A 19157-nucleotide genomic window follows, 5' to 3' on the forward strand; every position below is an offset into this window, starting at 1 on the left:
TCGTAAAACCTATATAGTTGTTTGGAGAGCTCATTACGATTGTCTGACAACAAACAGATTTCGAATGTCTAATTTAATTAAGTCATAAGTCGTGATGATCTCGGGTGATCGGGCCAATTGTGCGTTTTTAACCAAGGCTATTTAAGTTCCAATTGGCTGTCATTTGAAAAGTACAAGTCATACAGATTAAATCAGAACAGCACTCAGTGGAGAGCATACCTCCGCCAGGTGGACAGTTTACGTTTTGTATCCCAGAGAAGACCAGAAAATCACAATGCAGAATCACATTTAATCAAAATCATCCATCCACAACTTTTTGAGATATCCTGCTTCGTATCGTTTCTGGCCCAATCTCCCAATGGTGAAGAATCACTTAAAATATTCGACTAGTCCGATCCTAATAATTTCGTCCTTGTCCACACACACAACCTCTCTGCCAAATTTGGTCCGAATCTGTCCACAACTTTTTGAGATATCCTGCTTTGTATCGTTTTTGGCCCTATCTCCCAATGATGAAGATTCACTTTAAAAAATTCTACTAGCCGGATCCGAATCCGGATCTTCACCAAAATCTAATCATTTCGTCCTTGTCACATACACTATCTCTCTGCCAAATATAGTCCGAATCCGTCCACATCTTTTTGAAATATCTTGTTCACAGTCAAACAGACACACAGACAAATAGACAGGGGTGTAAAAACAACTTCCATCCACCTACGATGGCGGAGGTAATAGAAATGTTCAAAGTATATTTACCTCCGCCACCAAAGGTGAGTGATATGGCCAACCAGGCGGATGTATGCTTTCTACTGAGGAACGTTATAGTTCACTCTATTTTTGACCTAATGATGGTATTTTTAATTTTTACGCCTCCGCCCCCAAAGGTGGCCGGAGGCATTATGTTTTCGGGTTGTCCGTCCTTCCATACGTCCGTGCGGGCTAAACCTCTTTTTTCTCAGCAACCACATGTCCAATTGATGCGAAACTTTCGAGGTAGTCGTGACACCAATGCAGAATGTTTTCATCATAATTGTAACGTCATAGGTCACGTGGTGTGGCAACCATCTTGGAATGACCACAAATAATTAAAACATTATTTCTCGGAAACCGCTGAATGGAAAAATTTGACATTTGACACATTGCCAAGTACTCCCAATGGTGAACTAAAGCATGATAATGATGACATCATAAGTGAAGTGGTATACCAGCCAAAATCGTTTAAATCAAATTCCTTATCCTAAAAATCTGAAATTTCATGCAGATGATTGTTGACCCATTTGTGTTGACATATTAAATTTATAGTTTGGCAGCCATATTGGATTTAATCTAAAAGCTTAAAAAATACTTTCTCCCAAACCACCAAATCGATTGACTCAAAACTTTACATGTGCCATTGTTTGGCATGGTGATTAAAAGATGATCATGAAAACGTCATTGCTCACATAGTGTGGCAGTCATATTGGATTGAAGGGAAATATTAAATTATTATATCTCTGAAACCGCTTAACCTATCAATGCGAAATTTTACAAATATCATCTAAGACCATTGTTGCATATATTTTGAAAATGATGACATCGTAGGTCAAGTGGATTGGCAGCCATATTGCATAGAAAAACGAACCTTATCCGATCAACACAAAACTTCCCAAACGTGATCTCCTACCCATACATATGCAGAGTGTACATTTTTAAAGGTCATATGTCACATGGTGTGGCAGTCATATTAGTTTGAAAGCCGATATTTAAAAAAAGATCCCTTCTCTGAAACCGCTTCACCAATTGATGTGAAGCCTGTCAAGGCTGGTGAAAATGTGATACTTGAAAACAGCTGAAGGGATTTTAATCAGCTAAAGGGCAGCCAACACTACCGTTTTACACAAGAAATGTGCAAAAACAGAATCTTGCAACTACAACCTGCTCCCAATAATCAGCAATGTCATGGAATCGATCATCGCTTCTAACATCAAATCCTTCCTCTTCTCAAATAGCTTGATCTCGGATCATCAATTTGGTTTCAGACCTGGTCATTCTACTCTGGACATGCTGCTTCTGCTGTCTCAACAATGGATGGAGGTGCTCAATGCCAAACAGGAAATCAGAGCTGTCTCACTTGACATATCACGTGCCTTCGATACGGTCTGGCACCCAGCTCTGCTCACCAAACTCTCCTCCTATGGTATCCATGGAAATCTCCACACATGGCTTGCAGACTTCCTTTCTGGTCACAGTCAACGTGTGGCCCTGAATGGAATTCTCTCGTCTCCCCTTCCTGTTCTGGCTGGAGTTCCCCAAGGTAGTGTTCTGGGCCCTGTGCTTTTTCTGGTCTTCATTAATGATCTTTCCGACTCTCTGGAAAATCCTCTCTCTCTTTTTTGATGACTCCAATCTCTGCTGCTCCATATCCCAATGCGCATATCGGCAGGCAGCAGCCTCTTCACTCTCTGCAGACCTGGACAATATCACAAACTAGACAAACAAGTGGAACATGTCTTTCAATCCTGACAAATGTCACACTCTCACTTTGTCTCTCCAGAAAGACCATCTGGACAACCCTTCCATCTACTTTCTGAACAATCCTCTTGAAGAAGTTCTGTCACTCAAGCTTTTGGGTCTCACTATCTGCCATGATCTTTCCTGGGAAAACCACATTTCCAAGCTGGCCTCCAAAGCCAGTCGCCGACTGGGCATTCTCCGTCGTGCGAAGTCCTTCCTTGGCACACCTGAGCACCTCACCACATACAAGGCTTTCATCCGCAGCTCAATGGAATACTGCTCTCCCCTCTGGGCTGGTGCTCCTGCCTCACACCTAGCTCGGCTTCACACGGTTGAAACCAAAGCTTTCAGAATCATTGGAATCTCCCGCGATGAAGCTGATTCTGAGAGCCTCTCTCTCTCTCACCGCAGGCAGGTAGGTGGTTTTTCTGTCTTCGACCGACTCCTCTTCGGCCTTGCTCCACCTGCTCTGTCTGTTTCTGTCCCCCAAACATTCCTGCAGGTCGCACAAGATCTGCCTGCAACCCTCTTCTGGTGAAACTGCCAAAATCAAGACTCTCTGCTCACCTCTTTCCTTCATTCCTCTTCTCTCCCACCTCTGGAAATACTCCCACACTCTCAATCCCTCTCCTCCGCCCAGGTCTTTAAAACAGCTGTTCACCACCATCACTTATCATCCCCCATCCAAAACCTTGATCTTTTCTACCCCTGTTAAATCACCCCAAATCCGCCTCTTTAAACCCCCAACTTCTTTCCTGAAATTCATAGAAGTGTTCATTTGCTTTGTACCGTGTACCGCTCCCTCCTCCCCCAGCCACTCCCTCCTTCCACAGATCTACCGACGTCCCTGTTCTCTTCTGTTGTTGTTTGTGTACTTCCCTCTCTCCCCCTCTTGTCTCCCGCTCCCTTCATTACATGTTTTATGTGTCTGTGCATGTTTTCATGTTCAATGTGTTAGCTCTTACACGAGCCTCGATTCTGTATTTAAAAAAATAAAAAATAAAACTTTTTTATTATAAGGACAGTGAACGATGGCCTCTACCCGTTGTGGGACTACGCGGAGGCATATTGGCGACACAGTCGCATTGCTATCGTTTATTATGGCCACGGGCCTCAATATCTGTAAGTGGCCTGGGCATCTCTGAACCTCTGAGAAGGCCTGCGTGTAACAATTGTCCTAATTTACAATAAGCTTCATTCTTCTGGATGCACCATGTCGCAGTGTGATTAATGAAATTCATAGCATTTACTGTACCATGCCCATACAGTATGTTCATTGGTTTTGCAGCATCTGGACAAGCTTTTTCTCTTTCTCTTTCATCGCACAGAAGTTTGACAGCGTGGAGTTTATGATGGAGCACTATCGCAAGTTTCCACTGCTGCTGGTCGGTGGACAGTTCGGCATAAAGAAAAGCACACTTTTGAAATTCCAGGTCAATGTGTGAACGTGCGGAAGACCCTCAGGAACGATGTGCCAATTTGAGGAGCAGAAAAGATCACGTGCGGTAGTCCGATGAAACGTTTTATGGACTTGGTGGATGTGGCATCGCACGACACCTCAATGAAGAGAGAAGCTTCCTCCATGATGTATTCAGACTGTGAGCAAACGTTCTCCATCTTCGGCAATACTGCAGGATGGATCGGCAGGAAAATGTTTACCACATTCAAAGCATATAAATCGCATATTGTTTGTCTCTGAGGTTGCTAACAAATTTCAAATACAATTACCCTGTTGAAAGTTAGTAAACAGAAAATGCATACTCATACACTCGAGACAAATATGACATCCATGTACGGTCTGCCTCTTTGCTCAGCTTCGATCTTAGCACTGTCACATTGAATGATGATATAAATACTTTAACACCCATTTTTGCACGTTTGCGGAATTCCATGGTGGGATCTCCTACCCCAATAGAAACAAACTACCGTATCAGATTGAAATTCCAATAGAGGAGTTTATACTGCGAATGATGTGCTTGTTTGAAGCAAATGATCATTGATTGCCGATGTACCCTGGATATCAATATAATTGGTGAGATGGTGAGGTCCAATCGTCAAATATGTCAACAGATGTGAAAAACAACTCTTGGTGGATGTGGCATCGTACTGCACATGACATTAACATGATCAGTAAGTTCAGTGTAGAAGGAGTCACGTGACCTCTCAAGTGTGCTTCAAAAACCAAACATGCAGCAAGCAAAAGTATGCAGCCTGTTCCCTCTGCTTAGCAAGTTGTACAGTTTTGTTTAGCAAGTTGTACAGTTTTGTTTAGCATGTTGTACAGTTTTGTTTAGCATGTTGTACAGTTTTGTTTAGCATGTTGTACAGTTTTGTTTAGCATGTTCAACAGTTTTGTTTAGCATGTTGTACAGTTTTTTTAGCATGTTGTGCAGTTTTGTGTAGTAAGTTGTACCGTTTTGTTTAGCATGTTGTACAGTTTTGTTTAGCATGTTGTACAGTTTTGTTTAGCATGTTGTACAGTTTTGTGTAGCAAGTTGTACAGTTTTGCTTAGCAAGTTGTAGTTTTGCTTAGCAAGTTGTAGTTTTGTTTAGCATGTTGTACAGTTTTGTTTAGCATGTTGTACAGTTTTGTTTAGCAAGTTGTACAGTTTTGTGTAGCAAGTTGTACAGTTTTGTTTAGCAAGTTGTACAGTTTTGTTCAGCATGTTGCACAGTTTTGTTTAGCATGTTGTGCAGTTTTGTGTAGCAAGTTGTACAGTTTTGCTTAGCAAGTTGTACAGTTTTGTTTAGCATGTTGAAGTTTTGTTTAGCATGTTGCAGTTTTGTTTAGCATGTTGTACAGTTTTGTTTAGCATGTTGCAGTTTTGTTTAGCATGTTGCAGTTTTGTTTAGCATGTTGTACAGTTTTGTTTAGCATGTTGAACAGTTTTGTTTAGCATGTTGAACAGTTTTGTTTAGCATGTTGCACAGATTTGTTTAGCATGGTGTAGTTTTGTTTAGCATGTTGTACAGTTTTGTGTAGCAAGTTGTACAGTTTTGTTCAGCATGTTGTACAGTTTTGTTTAGCATGTTGTACAGTTTTGTGTAGCAAGTTGTACAGTTTTGTTTAGCAAGTTGTACAGTTTTGTTTAGCAAGTTGTACAGTTTTCTTTAGCAAGTTGTACAGTTTTGTTTAGCATGTTGTACAGTTTTGTGTAGCAAGTTGTACAGTTTTGTTCAGCATGTTGTACAGTTTTGTTTAGCATGTTGTACAGTTTTGTTTAGCATGTTGTACAGTTTTGTTTAGCATGTTCAACAGTTTTGTTTAGCATGTTGTACAGTTTTTTTAGCATGTTGTGCAGTTTTGTGTAGTAAGTTGTACCGTTTTGTTTAGCATGTTGTACAGTTTTGTTTAGCATGTTGTACAGTTTTGTTTAGCATGTTGTACAGTTTTGTGTAGCAAGTTGTACAGTTTTGCTTAGCAAGTTGTAGTTTTGCTTAGCAAGTTGTAGTTTTGTTTAGCATGTTGTACAGTTTTGTTTAGCATGTTGTACAGTTTTGTTTAGCAAGTTGTACAGTTTTGTGTAGCAAGTTGTACAGTTTTGTTTAGCAAGTTGTACAGTTTTGTTCAGCATGTTGCACAGTTTTGTTTAGCATGTTGTGCAGTTTTGTGTAGCAAGTTGTACAGTTTTGCTTAGCAAGTTGTACAGTTTTGTTTAGCATGTTGAAGTTTTGTTTAGCATGTTGCAGTTTTGTTTAGCATGTTGTACAGTTTTGTTTAGCATGTTGCAGTTTTGTTTAGCATGTTGCAGTTTTGTTTAGCATGTTGTACAGTTTTGTTTAGCATGTTGAACAGTTTTGTTTAGCATGTTGAACAGTTTTGTTTAGCATGTTGCACAGATTTGTTTAGCATGGTGTAGTTTTGTTTAGCATGTTGTACAGTTTTGTGTAGCAAGTTGTACAGTTTTGTTCAGCATGTTGTACAGTTTTGTTTAGCATGTTGTACAGTTTTGTGTAGCAAGTTGTACAGTTTTGTTTAGCAAGTTGTACAGTTTTGTTTAGCAAGTTGTACAGTTTTCTTTAGCAAGTTGTACAGTTTTGTTTAGCATGTTGTACAGTTTTGTGTAGCAAGTTGTACAGTTTTGTTCAGCATGTTGTACAGTTTTGTTTAGCATGTTGTACAGTTTTGTGTAGCAAGTTGTACAGTTTTGTTTAGCAAGTTGTACAGTTTTGTTTAGCAAGTTGTACAGTTTTGTTTAGCAAATTGTACAGTTTTGTTTAGCAAGTTGTACAGTTTTGTTTAGCAAGTTGTCGTTTTGTTTAGCAAGTTGTACAGTTTTGTTTAGCAAGTTGTACAGTTTTGTTTTGCAAGTTGTACAGTTTTGCTTTGCAAGTTGTAGTTTTGTTTAGCATGTTGTACAGTTTTGTTTCGCATGTTGTACAGTTTTGTTTAGCAAGTTGTACAGTTTTGTGTAGCAAGTTGTAGTTTTGTTTAGCATGTTGTACAGTTTTGTTTAGCATGTTGTACAGTTTTGTTTAGCAAGTTGTACAGTTTTGCTTTGCAAGTTGTAGTTTTGTTTAGCAAGTTGTACAGTTTTGTTTAGCAAGTTGTACAGTTTTGTGTAGCAAGTTGTACAGTTTTGTTTAGCAAGTTGTACAGTTTTGTTTAGCAAGTTGTACAGTTTTGTTTAGCAAGTTGTACAGTTTTGTTTAGCAAGTTGTAGTTTTGTTTAGCAAGTTGTACAGTTTTGTTTTGCAAGTTGTACAGTTTTGCTTTGCAAGTTGTAGTTTTGTTTAGCAAGTTGTACAGTTTTGTTTAGCAAGTTGTACAGTTTTGTGTAGCAAGTTGTACGGTTGCATTTTGTCTGCTGGTCACCGTCACTCTAGGATTACATATAATCGGTTGTAAGATGCAACTAAATCGATCGTCAATTCATGGTTGGGAAATGGTTGTATATAACACATCATTTATAAGCTTATAACAATAAACAATCATACTGTTATGATGTTATTGGCATGCATTCGTGTTTCTTTCTCTACAGCATTTAGCTGAGATATATATAAAGAGCAACCAACATGGAAATTGACCCTCTGCAGTCTACTTGCTGAAAAAGTCGCCGAAACACTTAAATTTGGATTTAAAATATTTTGAAATTGGAAATCACATTGAGAGATCACACCTTTAATTTTTCTCTCCACCAAGAGACAAATCCTCCAGCTTAACGTCCATCCGATGGATGGTACAAACATTGACCCTTCGCCCTGCATACGAAACACCAGGATGACTTTGGTGGATCAAGATGCAAACCAAAGCTCAACATCTCAACACCCAGTGCGCACACCGACCTCGAAGCTCACCTGCCAGCCCATTGTTTTGGTGTCCTGCAGAGAGTGACTTTCAACCTGAATCGTCAGATTCAAATGGAGCATTTTAGAAGTTGGTGAAGATCGATTCTTCCACAAAAATCAAAGAAGCCTCAATATCTGGCAAACTATTGAGCTTCAAATGGAATACAGAGGTTTGCAATTTAATGCATAGATTGATGTGATATATGAAATTAAATATTAAACCAAGACTTGTATCGGCCTTCATTTTGTAACTAGCAGGCCCATGGGCCCCGTCTACTTTTTGATGCGTTGTTTGTAGCCCAATTTTTTTTTTTTTTTTAATTCTAAGAATGGGAAACAGGTACAGTAAGTAAGGATGTATTGACGTCACTTGCCAGGAGCCAATCATAGTGATTCCAGCTTTGCACAACCAATCAAGAGGGTCTCGTGACATTATCAAACAATGTGAAGCATAGTTCGCACTTGCTTTACTTGGGCATTTATCGATGTGAAAAATGAAAATGTTTTTGTACAATTCCTTTTTATGGTTTAACCCGTAGAGCAATTCCAATCTGGAACACCTTTGTCTATCCGTATGTATATCCCTTCCGCCAGCATTTTGCGGGTTTATTCCTGTAAAATTCGTTTTCTCTGCAACCGTTGGTCTGATTCATAAAAAACTTTCGCCATAGAAGCGCCACCTCCTGTATAATTTTAGTGATAATTATGACTCCATAGGTCATGTGGTACAGGCGCCATCTTGGAAAAACCTAAAAACGTTGTACCCTGAAATGGGGTGAATAGGGACAGCAAGGTGAATAGGGACACAAACTGAAAAAAAGTTCGGAAACTTATTTCGCTGAAAATTGATAACCATACCGATTTGTTGATATTTGGGTTGAAAGTGTTCTCTTGTTTTTTTTTAAAAAGCAACTTACAGTCCCTATTAACCCCATATATGGGATAAATAGGAATAAATAGGGTTTTTATGGCTGTCCCTACTCACCCCGTTTTACGGGTTGTACCGTAAAACCGTTTTATGGCTGTCCCGTTTTACGGGGTGAATAGGGACAGTCACTAATACAAAAAAAAAAAAAAAATCAAGAAACAATCCTGAGTTTCAAACTTATTGCTAAATTGATAGCTCAGATGGATGCACATAATATGCACCCATAATATTGTTACGGACCGCGGATAAGATGTTACTGGATTGCCGAGCGGATGGCAGCCGCGGTCCGAACCGTTAACAATGACAAGACCCGATTCTGAAACGTTGGCCAAATCGTGCCACAGATATTCAATGAGGGAAAAGACAAAGACGACGGATGTGAAGAAGAAGAAGACAAAAAGGTTTGAAATACGACTATTATTTATTACTATTTACAGGACCAAAAGAAACCAAGGAAGAAGGAAAGATAATAAAATAAAGACAGAAAGAGGGACGGACCAGAAAGACACAGTGAAAATTAGCTTACCTATGCAGTCTTAATTATAACCCCAGGACAAGACACACAAAACAGACTATGAGCAAACTCACACGAATGGGGAAATTGCAGGCAGGAATGGTCGGAAGGAGGAATAGCTTGGCGGGAGAGGAAGGTTCAGCGGGGATCGGTCGGGCTGGAAGCGGACAGCCGCCGTCAATCCTCGAGCTGGGATCGCCAAAACCGCCGCGGTTCCAAACTGCACGGCGAAGCTCCTCCGGTGCACCGTGCGCTCTCCAAAGCTGCCCCTTTGAACTCTTTCTTGGCACCTCTGCGCAACTCTCTCTTGGCGCTTCTCACTTGGCACTTGTTCTACTTGGCACTTGTTCTACTTGGCACTTGTTCTTCTGCCGTATCTCTGACTCTCTTCTGTCTCTGGCGCACTTGTTGCAACTGCAACCACCTTCGACTCCTTCTCATCACTCCCTTCAAAGGCTTCCGCGTGCGCTTTTTATAACCCCGCCGGCGATCAAGCCGCCGGCCTCCAGGACACGCCCATCGGTGAGCTCGCCTCTGCCCTGATTGGTCGGCACGGGCCCTCTGGCTCCACCCTTGATGACGATGGGTGGGCACGCCCAGGATTCGGCAGCTCCTCCCCCTTCTTCTCCAAGCCTACCTCGTGGCTAATGGAGTCGCGGTGAATGCAGTTGGCAATTGAGGCTTTTTTTTTTTTTTTCTTTTTTTTTTTGTATACAAGATCGAGGCTCGTGAAAGAGCGAACATTAATCACACAGAAAGACAAACAGACACACAAAACAAATAACATCGGGAGCGGTAGACAAGATGGGGAGAGAGGGGGAAGGACACAAACACAACATTTGAGAGCAGGGACCGAGAGACATGGAGACATCGAGAGAACTGTGGGAGGGAGAGGGCTTTGGGGGGGAGGCATGGGAAGGGGGGGGGGGGGTGGGAGAGGTATAAAACATATGGACACTGCCAAGACTTCCAGGAAAGAAGTTGGAATTTCAAACAAGGTGGATCTGGGGTGAATTAGTGGGGGTAGAAAAGATCAAGGTTTTGGATGGGGGAAGATAAGAGATGGTGGTGAACAGCTGTTTTGAAGACCTGGAGGGAGGAGTGTGATTGAAGTGAGTGTGGGAGTTTGTTCCAGAGGCAGGAGAAAAGAGGAATGAAAGAGTGAAGGTGAGCAGAGAGCCGAGATTTCGGCAGTTTAACCATCAGAGGGTGGCTGGCAGATCTTGTGCGACCTGTAGGAATATTTGGGGGACAGAGCACAGAGAGAGCTGGGGGAGCAAGGCCGGAGAGGAGTCGGTAGAAGACAGAAAGACCACATACCTGCCTGCGGTGAGTGAGTGAAAGGCCCTCAGAGATAGCTTCATCGCGGGAGATTCCAATGATTCTGAAAGCTTTGGATTCAACAGCGTGAAGCCGAGCCAGGTGTGAGGCAGGAGCACCAGCCCATAGGGGAGAACAGTATTCCATTGAGCTGCGGATGAAAGCCTTGTATGTGGTGAGGAGCTCAGGTGTGCCTAGGAAGGACTTCGCACGACGGAGGATGCCCAGTCGGCGACTGGCTTTGGAGGCCAGCTTGGAAATGTGGTTTTCCCAAGAAAGATCATGGCAGATGGTGAGACCCAAAAGCTTGAGCGACAGAACTTCTTGGAGAGGATTGTTGAGAAAGTAGATGGGAGGGTTGTCCAGTCGATCTTTTCGGAGAGACATAGTAAGAGTGTGAGATTTGTCAGGATTGAAAGACATGTTCCACATGTTTGACCAGTCTGTGATTTTGTCCAGGTCTTCAGAGAGTGAGGAGGCTGCAGACTGCCGATCTGAGGGAAGAGGAATGGAGCGGCAGAGAGTGGAGTCATCAGCAAAGAGATACAGAGGATTTTCCAGAGAGTCGGAGAGATCATTGATAAAGACCAGAAAAAGCACAGGGCCCAGCACACTGCCTTGGGGAACTCCAGCCTGAACAGGAAGGGGAGATGAGAGAAATCCATTCAGGGCCACACGTTGACTACGACCAGAGAGGAAGTCCGCAAGCCATGCATGGAGATTTCCATGGATACCATAGGAGGAGAGTTTGGTGAGCAGAGCTGGGTGCCAGACCGTATCGAAGGCACGTGATATGTCAAGGGAGACAGCTCTGATTTCCTGTTTGGCATTGAGGACCTTCATCCATTGTTGAGACAGCAGAAGCAGCATGTCCAGAGTAGAGTGACCTGGTCTGAAACCAAATTGATGATCAGAGATCAAGCCATTGGAGAAGAGGAAAGATTTCATATCCGAAGCAATGATGGATTCCATGACTTTGCTGATAATTGGGAGCAGGCTGATTGGTCTGTAGTTGCAAGGATCTGTTTTTGCACCTTTTTTGTGTAAAGCGGTAATGTTTGCTGATTTCCAGGATGCTGGCAGATGACCTTGAGCAAAGGATAGGGTGAAAAGAACAGAGAGAGGGTGAGATAGAGCGGCAGAGCAGGATTTTAGGACCCGTGGGCTGATGCCATCTGGTCCAGTTGCAGAATCAGAGTCGAGGTTTGACAAAAACTCCTCCACCTTGTCAGGAGAGAAGGTCACAGAGTCCAGGAGCAGTTTGGTTCGACTGGGAAAGGTGGGAACAGGGAGAGATGGGTTTGGGACTAAGGATTTTGAGGCAAACACAGAGTTGAGGCATTCGGCTTTGTCACGTGCGATATCAACTGTGTGGCCATTTGAGGTAAGGGAGGGGATGGAGGGGGAATAAACACCAGAAACGGATTTGACCAGACGCCACCAGGATTTGGAGGAAGGAGACAGGTTTGAGAGTTCATTCTTGAGTGAGGAGAGATAGTGCTTCCTGGCACTCCTGAGGGTAGACACACTGAGGGTTTATTAAATGAAAATGAAAGGGGATCTATCTATTTGAATTCGGTGCAATGGAGTGTCAATTAATGGAAGACACGGCCTTAACCTACATAGAATAAGGAAATAAACTACCAACAAGGAGGAAATCTATGATTGGCTAAACGTGATTGTTTATGACCTAATTACGGGACGCACTTTGACCTTTATACACAACAACTGGAGGAAGGAGGGTCCACAATAAAACAATAAAAAAAAAAAAACACAATTCTCATATCCACAACACTGCACCCTCCTCCTCTTAGGCACGTCCCGGGCCTATTACCTTTACTTTTAGTGTGGCACGTCGGTGTAGTTCCCTCTACATTTAACCTGACCCTGAGTGTGACAGTTTTAAAACATAAATAAATATGTCCCGCTGCTCCATTGCACCCTGCCTAACAGATTCACGCCCACAACTAACCGAATTGCGGAATGGTCTTCAAACTATACATGAACGGTGGGGGTGCATTATTTACAATGACTCTACTTTATTTACAAAACACAACCCAGGACCTGTGATCGTTCTTTTGGGGGGGGGAAGACAGTCTGCCCTGCATCGATGCACCATGAAAGCACCCACAACGCACCAATACACCCTCAAGCACCAATCGGTGCACAGTCACCACAGTTCAATAATAAAAATAACCAAACAAACCCTTGGTGCTGGTCTTCCTCGTCGGCTCCCTCTGCTGGCTCTTGCGCTCTTCCTGATGTTGTCATCTTCTTTGCTGGCGGCCTATTTGGACATAAAACTTGCACAAAACGTGTCCATTTCTTTTATTTATGGCCCACAGGGGACCGACTATGTATGGTTCACCTGTGGGGCATCGGTGCCCTGTGGCCAAGGTCCGCCAGCAAGATCTCGGGCCTTCATGGCCGGTTCCAGCAGAGGGGCCATGCCCCAACCCATGGGGTCCATAAGTGGTGCTCAGCCACAGACATGTGGTCCATAAGGTGGTGCATCGATGCAGACAGCTGTGGCTGCGAGAGGTTCGGGCGCCCAATGGCGGACTCTCGCACGCTCCCCTCGGCGCCCAGCGGCGCACAGTCCTCGTGTGGGAGACAAAGGGGGGGGGGGGGAAGACAGGTGAGCGAGGGGTAAGGTCACAAGGGTACACATCAATAAAGGCAATGCAAGGCGAGGTGCGTATGGAGACGGAGCGGAGAAAAGCTCGTCCCTACCGTATGTCACCACCCCTGCCACCTACTCTACCCTTGCCCTTACCCCATATTTACAACAATCTACACATTTACAAATTCATCACTAATGTCACGTCTTCCCCACATTTCCCCAATACCAAATTCGTCTTTACTCCCACTACTTCAAAATTTGCCATCACCAATTCATCATCAATCCTCATAAGGAGGGAGAGATGGAACATCAGCACAATGTCACACCCACGTCATGATGCGTCTCACATTCCAAACATTTGCACAATATAAATAATAAAAACAAACATGGCATGGTGTGGAGTACCATCGTTACCTCAGGTGAGTGGATGTAGATGGTGCGAGGAGATTCTTAATCCTAACTACTTCCTAAATGACTTTAACACACTTTACACTACCCGGGGTCTTTCCCTGCCAAACCATTGGCCATCTTACTCTATGCGGTTTTAAGAACCAAATTCCCATTGACCAAACTGTGGTGCTTCTCAATTTGGGGTCTCACTCCCCCGATTCATCTCCCGGTGCCCTTGCACAATTTCCGGGCTGAGTCGTGTAGCTCTCTCAGCAGGTCTACCCACCTGCACGCCTCCACCACTGTAGTTGCCTCCAAGCTTACCTGCTCCTCACCCTAACCTATCTAACTGGGGAAGGCCCCTCCTGGCTCTGTCACCCCTCGGTGCCCTCTGGCACTGGGCTACCCGGGTCCGTCCTCCGGATCCTCGGGCCCCATCCACAACTCTACCGGCTCCCAGAGCCCACCTGCGGCCTCACCTGGCCGACATCCTAACAGTGGTGGAGTGCCCATACAATTACACACACGAACAGGCCACACGCCCAGCCATTTCCACAACACTAATGCACCCATTCAATCACCATTCTTCCACCACGCACCACAGATGCCAATATCCAACCACAATTTACCTATACCCTCTACCTAACACTTACACTACCCTCCCCGGGTATTCGTGATGGGGGTCCATTCTTCCCCCATTCACACCTTCGCACCATCCACTCCACTCCACAGTTTCCACCATACTCACTCCACGACCATCCATTCCAATACTCCATATACTCCAGACCATTTATTCCATACACCTGTTCTCCATTCACCTGTAGTTGCACACTTGTGCAATCACTCCTATACCTGGTGCTTCCTGCACCCTCCTTCCTCCCTGGACCATTTGGTCAACACAACTCCAATACAATGCACAACCAAGTATTCCTCATACGCTGCTTCATACACTTCCATGCTCAATACAACTCACAATCACAATCATTTACTCATACCCTGCTCAATACACTTTCGATCCTCAATACAATTCACAATACATTTTTACACACACACGGCATCATCTCATCTAACTACTCCCCTCTGGAACTTGCTCTTCCCAGTCGCCCCTTTAAACTATTGCGCTCCCTCGTCATTATCATCCAACTAATCTACCTGCGTCCCCACTACAGGTATCATTGTCACTACCTAACCTTAGCGTTACCTATTGTCAATCTCTAGGTCCCTACACACGATATCCTAACCCTCCCGGGCTAGTTTTCACTGCCATAAACCCCATAACTAGTGCTCCTTTGCCCCCGCTGTGAGGGATGGCAGAGTTGCCATCCCACCACATCGGGTATCTCTCACTACCAATTTGGCTCATCCAATTGCAACCAATCAAAAATTTTCCAATTACTGCCAATTCTATTCACTTTTCTAAATTTCGGATCAAAAACACTATCACCATCATCACAGTCTGCTTTATCTGAGCCTCGGTGCGTCGTCACATCATTAAAACTCAGCTTCGCAAAGCCGAGCAATGAATTCGGGTGGTTTGGTCGCCTGCAGTTGGATCCGTCCGGCATTCACGACTCTGGGGAGGAGGCATGCTCGGGCCAAGGTTCCACGCATCATCGCGGCTCGGTACCTTGCGGTCCCGGGCCCGATGACTGAGGCTCGCCCGGTCGGAACCCCGTCCCCACCAGGGGGCACCGTTCCGCTTCCTCCTACTCGCCCCTGAACCGGACCGGTCGCCTCGCCCGACAAGGCCCGGACTCGACCGTGCGGGGCCCAGCATCCAACAAAGCGCACCGAGCGCCCGCGTTGGCTATCCGTCACCCTAAACGCTAACCCGTTCAATGTCGATGCTTCACTTGCATACGCGACCCGTCTCACACTCACAAAACCTGGCGTCTCGGCGCCTCCAGTGCATCCCACACACTCCGTCCATTCCACCAACGCACTCCCTGTTACACACCACACCTCCCGCGCACTGTCTTGCGCACTCTCCTCACTCGGTACGTACTCCGTACCACTCACCATGGGCGTGCACTCTTGCATCCACCCACTACCGCGCTCCGATGTGCTCCCTCGCACTCGCGCCACAACCAACTCAGGTGTGCTTTCTCGCACACCCTCGCCGTTCATCCCATACGTGCATCCTCGCACCCGCTCCACCACCAACTCACTCCTCGTGTCACACTCCGTACACCCCGACGTGCATTCTCGCTCGCACTCGGTTTCACACTCGCGCTCCGATGTGCCCTCTCGCACTCGCGCCTCCACCAACTCACTCTCCGTACACCCCGACGTGCATTCTCGCTCGCACTTGGTTTCACACTCGCGCTTCGTAACACGCTCACCCCTTGACGCACACTTTTCTTTCACACGCGTGCCATTTCCACTCACACGGGACCCTTCACCAACGCCCGGGTGCCATATGGACCCCAATCGCGCGACAATTCTCTTCGCGCCAAACCCCCTCTTACAAAATCTCCCAGCACCACACACAGCCCGTCTCACCTTCGGGGTTCTTCTTCCTCCCTGCACCGACACCTGCAAATCTTCATTTGGGTTATTAAGCACAGCATCGTGATGTGAGCACGGACTTTGTACATAATCCATTTCTCCCCGCAATTCCCGGGCTACCTCCGTCGTCTCTTCAATTTTAATTATACCCACTATTTCTTTTTCTTTATTCCCCACGACGACCGCTGGCTTTATTAAAATTCCCTCTCCTACCTCAGCGGTCGCCGGCTGCCCCATACCCCGGGTCGCGATCTCTATACCCGTCATTGTACCCGCGCTTTCCTCCGCCTCGCTCAACCAGCGCTTCTCGACCCGCGTTACCTCCTCATGCACCCCTGGGACCTGCTCGCTCAACCCGTGGTCTCTGTCCCTCTCCGCTTCCCTTACTTCATATGTGACTCTGTCCCTCGCCAGTCCCTCATTATCGGCCCTCATTTCCTCCGTTATTGCTTCAATTTGGCCCCCCAATCTGTTTTCCATCCCTTTGAAATTATCGTCTGTTTTTACCATAAAGGCCATCATCTGTTTCATTAACAGGTCCAGATTCATTGGCATCTCAGGCTCAGCTGCTGCGACCACGGGCACGGCTAAATTTGGTGCCGCTACCACCACGTGCGCGAGGGCGCCATTTTGCGCACCTGATACCCCCTCAACCACCTCCTCATTGTTCTCCTCCATTTCTTCCCTCTGGTCCTGGGTTACCCCTAACCCCTCTTCTAGTTCCCCCACCAGCATCCCGCCGCCTTGACTATCCATGGCACGATTTTCAATTTAAGATTTTATAAAACAAATTTCGGCCCACTCGTAATTTGAGCGCACTTAGCGCTTCAGGTCCATATCTCACTCCCAGGCACCAATTGTTACGGACCGCGGATAAGATGTTACTGGATTGCCGAGCCGATGGCAGCCGCGGCCCGAACCGTTAACAATGACGAGACCCGATTCTGAAACGTTGGCCAAATCGTGCCACAGATATTCAATGAGGGAAAAGAGAAAGATAACGGATGTGAAGAAGAAGAAGAAGAAGACAAAAAGGCTTGAAATACGACTATTATTTATTACTATTTACAGGACCAAAAGAAACCAAGGAAGAAGGAAAGATAATAAAATAAAGACAGAAAGAGGGACGGACCAGAAAGACAGTGAAAATTAGCTTACCTATGCAGTCTTAATTATAACCCCAGGACAAGACACACAAAACAGACTACGAGCAAACTCACACGAATGGGGAAATTGCAGGCAGGAATGGTCGGAAGGAGGAATAGCTTGGCGGGAGAGGAAGGTTCAGCGGGGATCGGTCGGGCTGGAAGCGGACAGCCGCCGTCAATCCTCGAGCTGGGATCGCCAAAACCGCCGCGGTTCCAAACTGCACGGCGAATCTCCTCCGGTGCACCATGCGCTCTCCAAAGCTGCCCCTTTGAACTCTTTCTTGGCACCTCTGTGCAACTCTCCCTTGGCGCTTCTCACTTGGCACTTGTTCTACTTGGCACTTGTTCCTCTGCCGTATCTCTGACTCTCTTCTGTCTCTGGCGCACTTGTTGCAACTGCAACCACCTTCGACTCCTTCTCATCACTCCCTTCAAAGGCTTCCGCGTGCGCTTTTTATAACCCCGCCGGTGATCAAGCCGCCAGCCTCCAGGACACGCCCATCGGTGAGCTCGCCTCGGCCCTGATTGGTCGGCACGGGCCCTCTGGCTCCACCCTTGATGACGATGGGCGGGCACGCCCAGGATTCGGCAGCTCCTCCCCCTTCTTTTCCAAGCCTACCTCGTGGCTAATGGAGTCGCGGTGAATGCAGTTGGCAATTGAGGCTTTATTAAATGAAAATGAAAGGGGATCTATCTATTTGAATTCGGTGCAATGGAGTGTCAATTAATGGAAGACACAGCCTTAACCTACATAGAATAAGGAAATAAACTACCAACAAGGAGGAAATCTATGATTGGCTAAACGTGATTGTTTATGACCTAATTATGGGACGCACTTTGACCTTTATACACAACAACTGGAGGAAGGAGGGTCCACAATAAAACAATTTTAAAAAAACACAATTCTCATATCCACAACAATATAAACCATGGTGCCAATGAAAAAAATATGGGATAAAAAGTTTCTCCAAACTGTCCCTATTTCTTGATTATTATTTCTTCATTATACAGAACCGCTTCCTTGAGTCCAATCATGCTTTTTGAATCACTCCTTTAACCTTAGTATACCCATTCTGCATGGATGGGTATACCAAGGGGTACACCTATCATAGGATAAAGTACCAAGCTGTCATCTTTTCACGATATATTCCCTATTGCTATTTCCAATCTTTTGCATTCTCACAGGCTTTCCTTTCCTGTTCTCCCACATTCTTCCACATTTATCCTATTTGGCAGTTTTTCATGTGTGCTTGCAAGTTCATGTTCTTGTTTAATCAAATCTGTACATACCTACTTCTGCTGCCTGTGTTAATTTATCTGTTCCCCCTTGTATGCCAGCTTCCTCCTCTCGATCAGTGTCAAAGTCAGCTCTGATATTCAACTCTTCCATGAGCCCTGTGTGAGCCATGGTAATTCACTGTGTGTCGCAGGAGGCAACTAACAGGGTTGGCAGCAGGAAGGGCATCCGGCCGTAAAACATTGCTTCAAAAAGGGGACCACGGTGCCCGAAAAAGGCCAACCCCTGCTCTGTGGGAAAAAATGGCCTCTAAAGGTGGTTCTTCATGAGCCTGGATTTTTAAAAAAGAAACTAGAACGGCACTCTTCGACGTCACCTGATATGCCTCCGCCCACATTATTACATCATTATAATACTTGTATCAAAGTTTGATTTAAATCCATTCAGCTGTGTATAAGTTAACACCTTTTTACCTGACATGACCTCTGACCTATTGACCCCAAATTTGAATCAGTTCATGTTTACATCATAATACATACCTGTACCAAGTTTCAATTTAAATCCCTTCAGACGTTCACAAGTTCTCACATTTTTACCTGATATGACCTCTGACCTTTCGCCTTTGACATCGGGACCCCAAAATCTAATCAGTCAATCTTTACATCATTATACATATCTGTACCAAATTTAAATTAGATCCCTTTAGC

At 45.0% G+C, this 19157-nt stretch overlaps 1 protein-coding gene across 3 annotated transcripts in view; it reads left to right on the forward strand.

Moving 5' to 3' along the window:
• LOC137423182 (uncharacterized) overlaps positions 1-8009 on the forward strand; it is a 115728-nt gene extending 107719 nt beyond the window's left edge. The window contains exons 20-22 of one of the 3 annotated variants that reach the window (XR_013622878.1): positions 3822-5247; positions 5477-6120; positions 6290-8009. Coding sequence is in view for 1 of the 3 variants with exons in the window: in XM_068110067.2 (XP_067966168.2) it covers positions 3822-3938 (117 nt within the window). In the remaining 2 variants the exon portion in view is untranslated. Of the gene's footprint in view, positions 1-3821 lie in introns of all 3 variants that reach the window. The other 2 variants (XR_013622879.1, XM_068110067.2) reach the window with 2 other exon arrangements.
• Positions 8010-19157: the final 11148 nt, after the last annotated feature.

Source organism: Myxine glutinosa, chromosome 3 (genome assembly GCF_964187855.1).
Source record: "Myxine glutinosa chromosome 3, kmMyxGlut1.1, whole genome shotgun sequence".
Classification (NCBI taxonomy): domain Eukaryota; kingdom Metazoa; phylum Chordata; class Myxini; order Myxiniformes; family Myxinidae; genus Myxine; species Myxine glutinosa.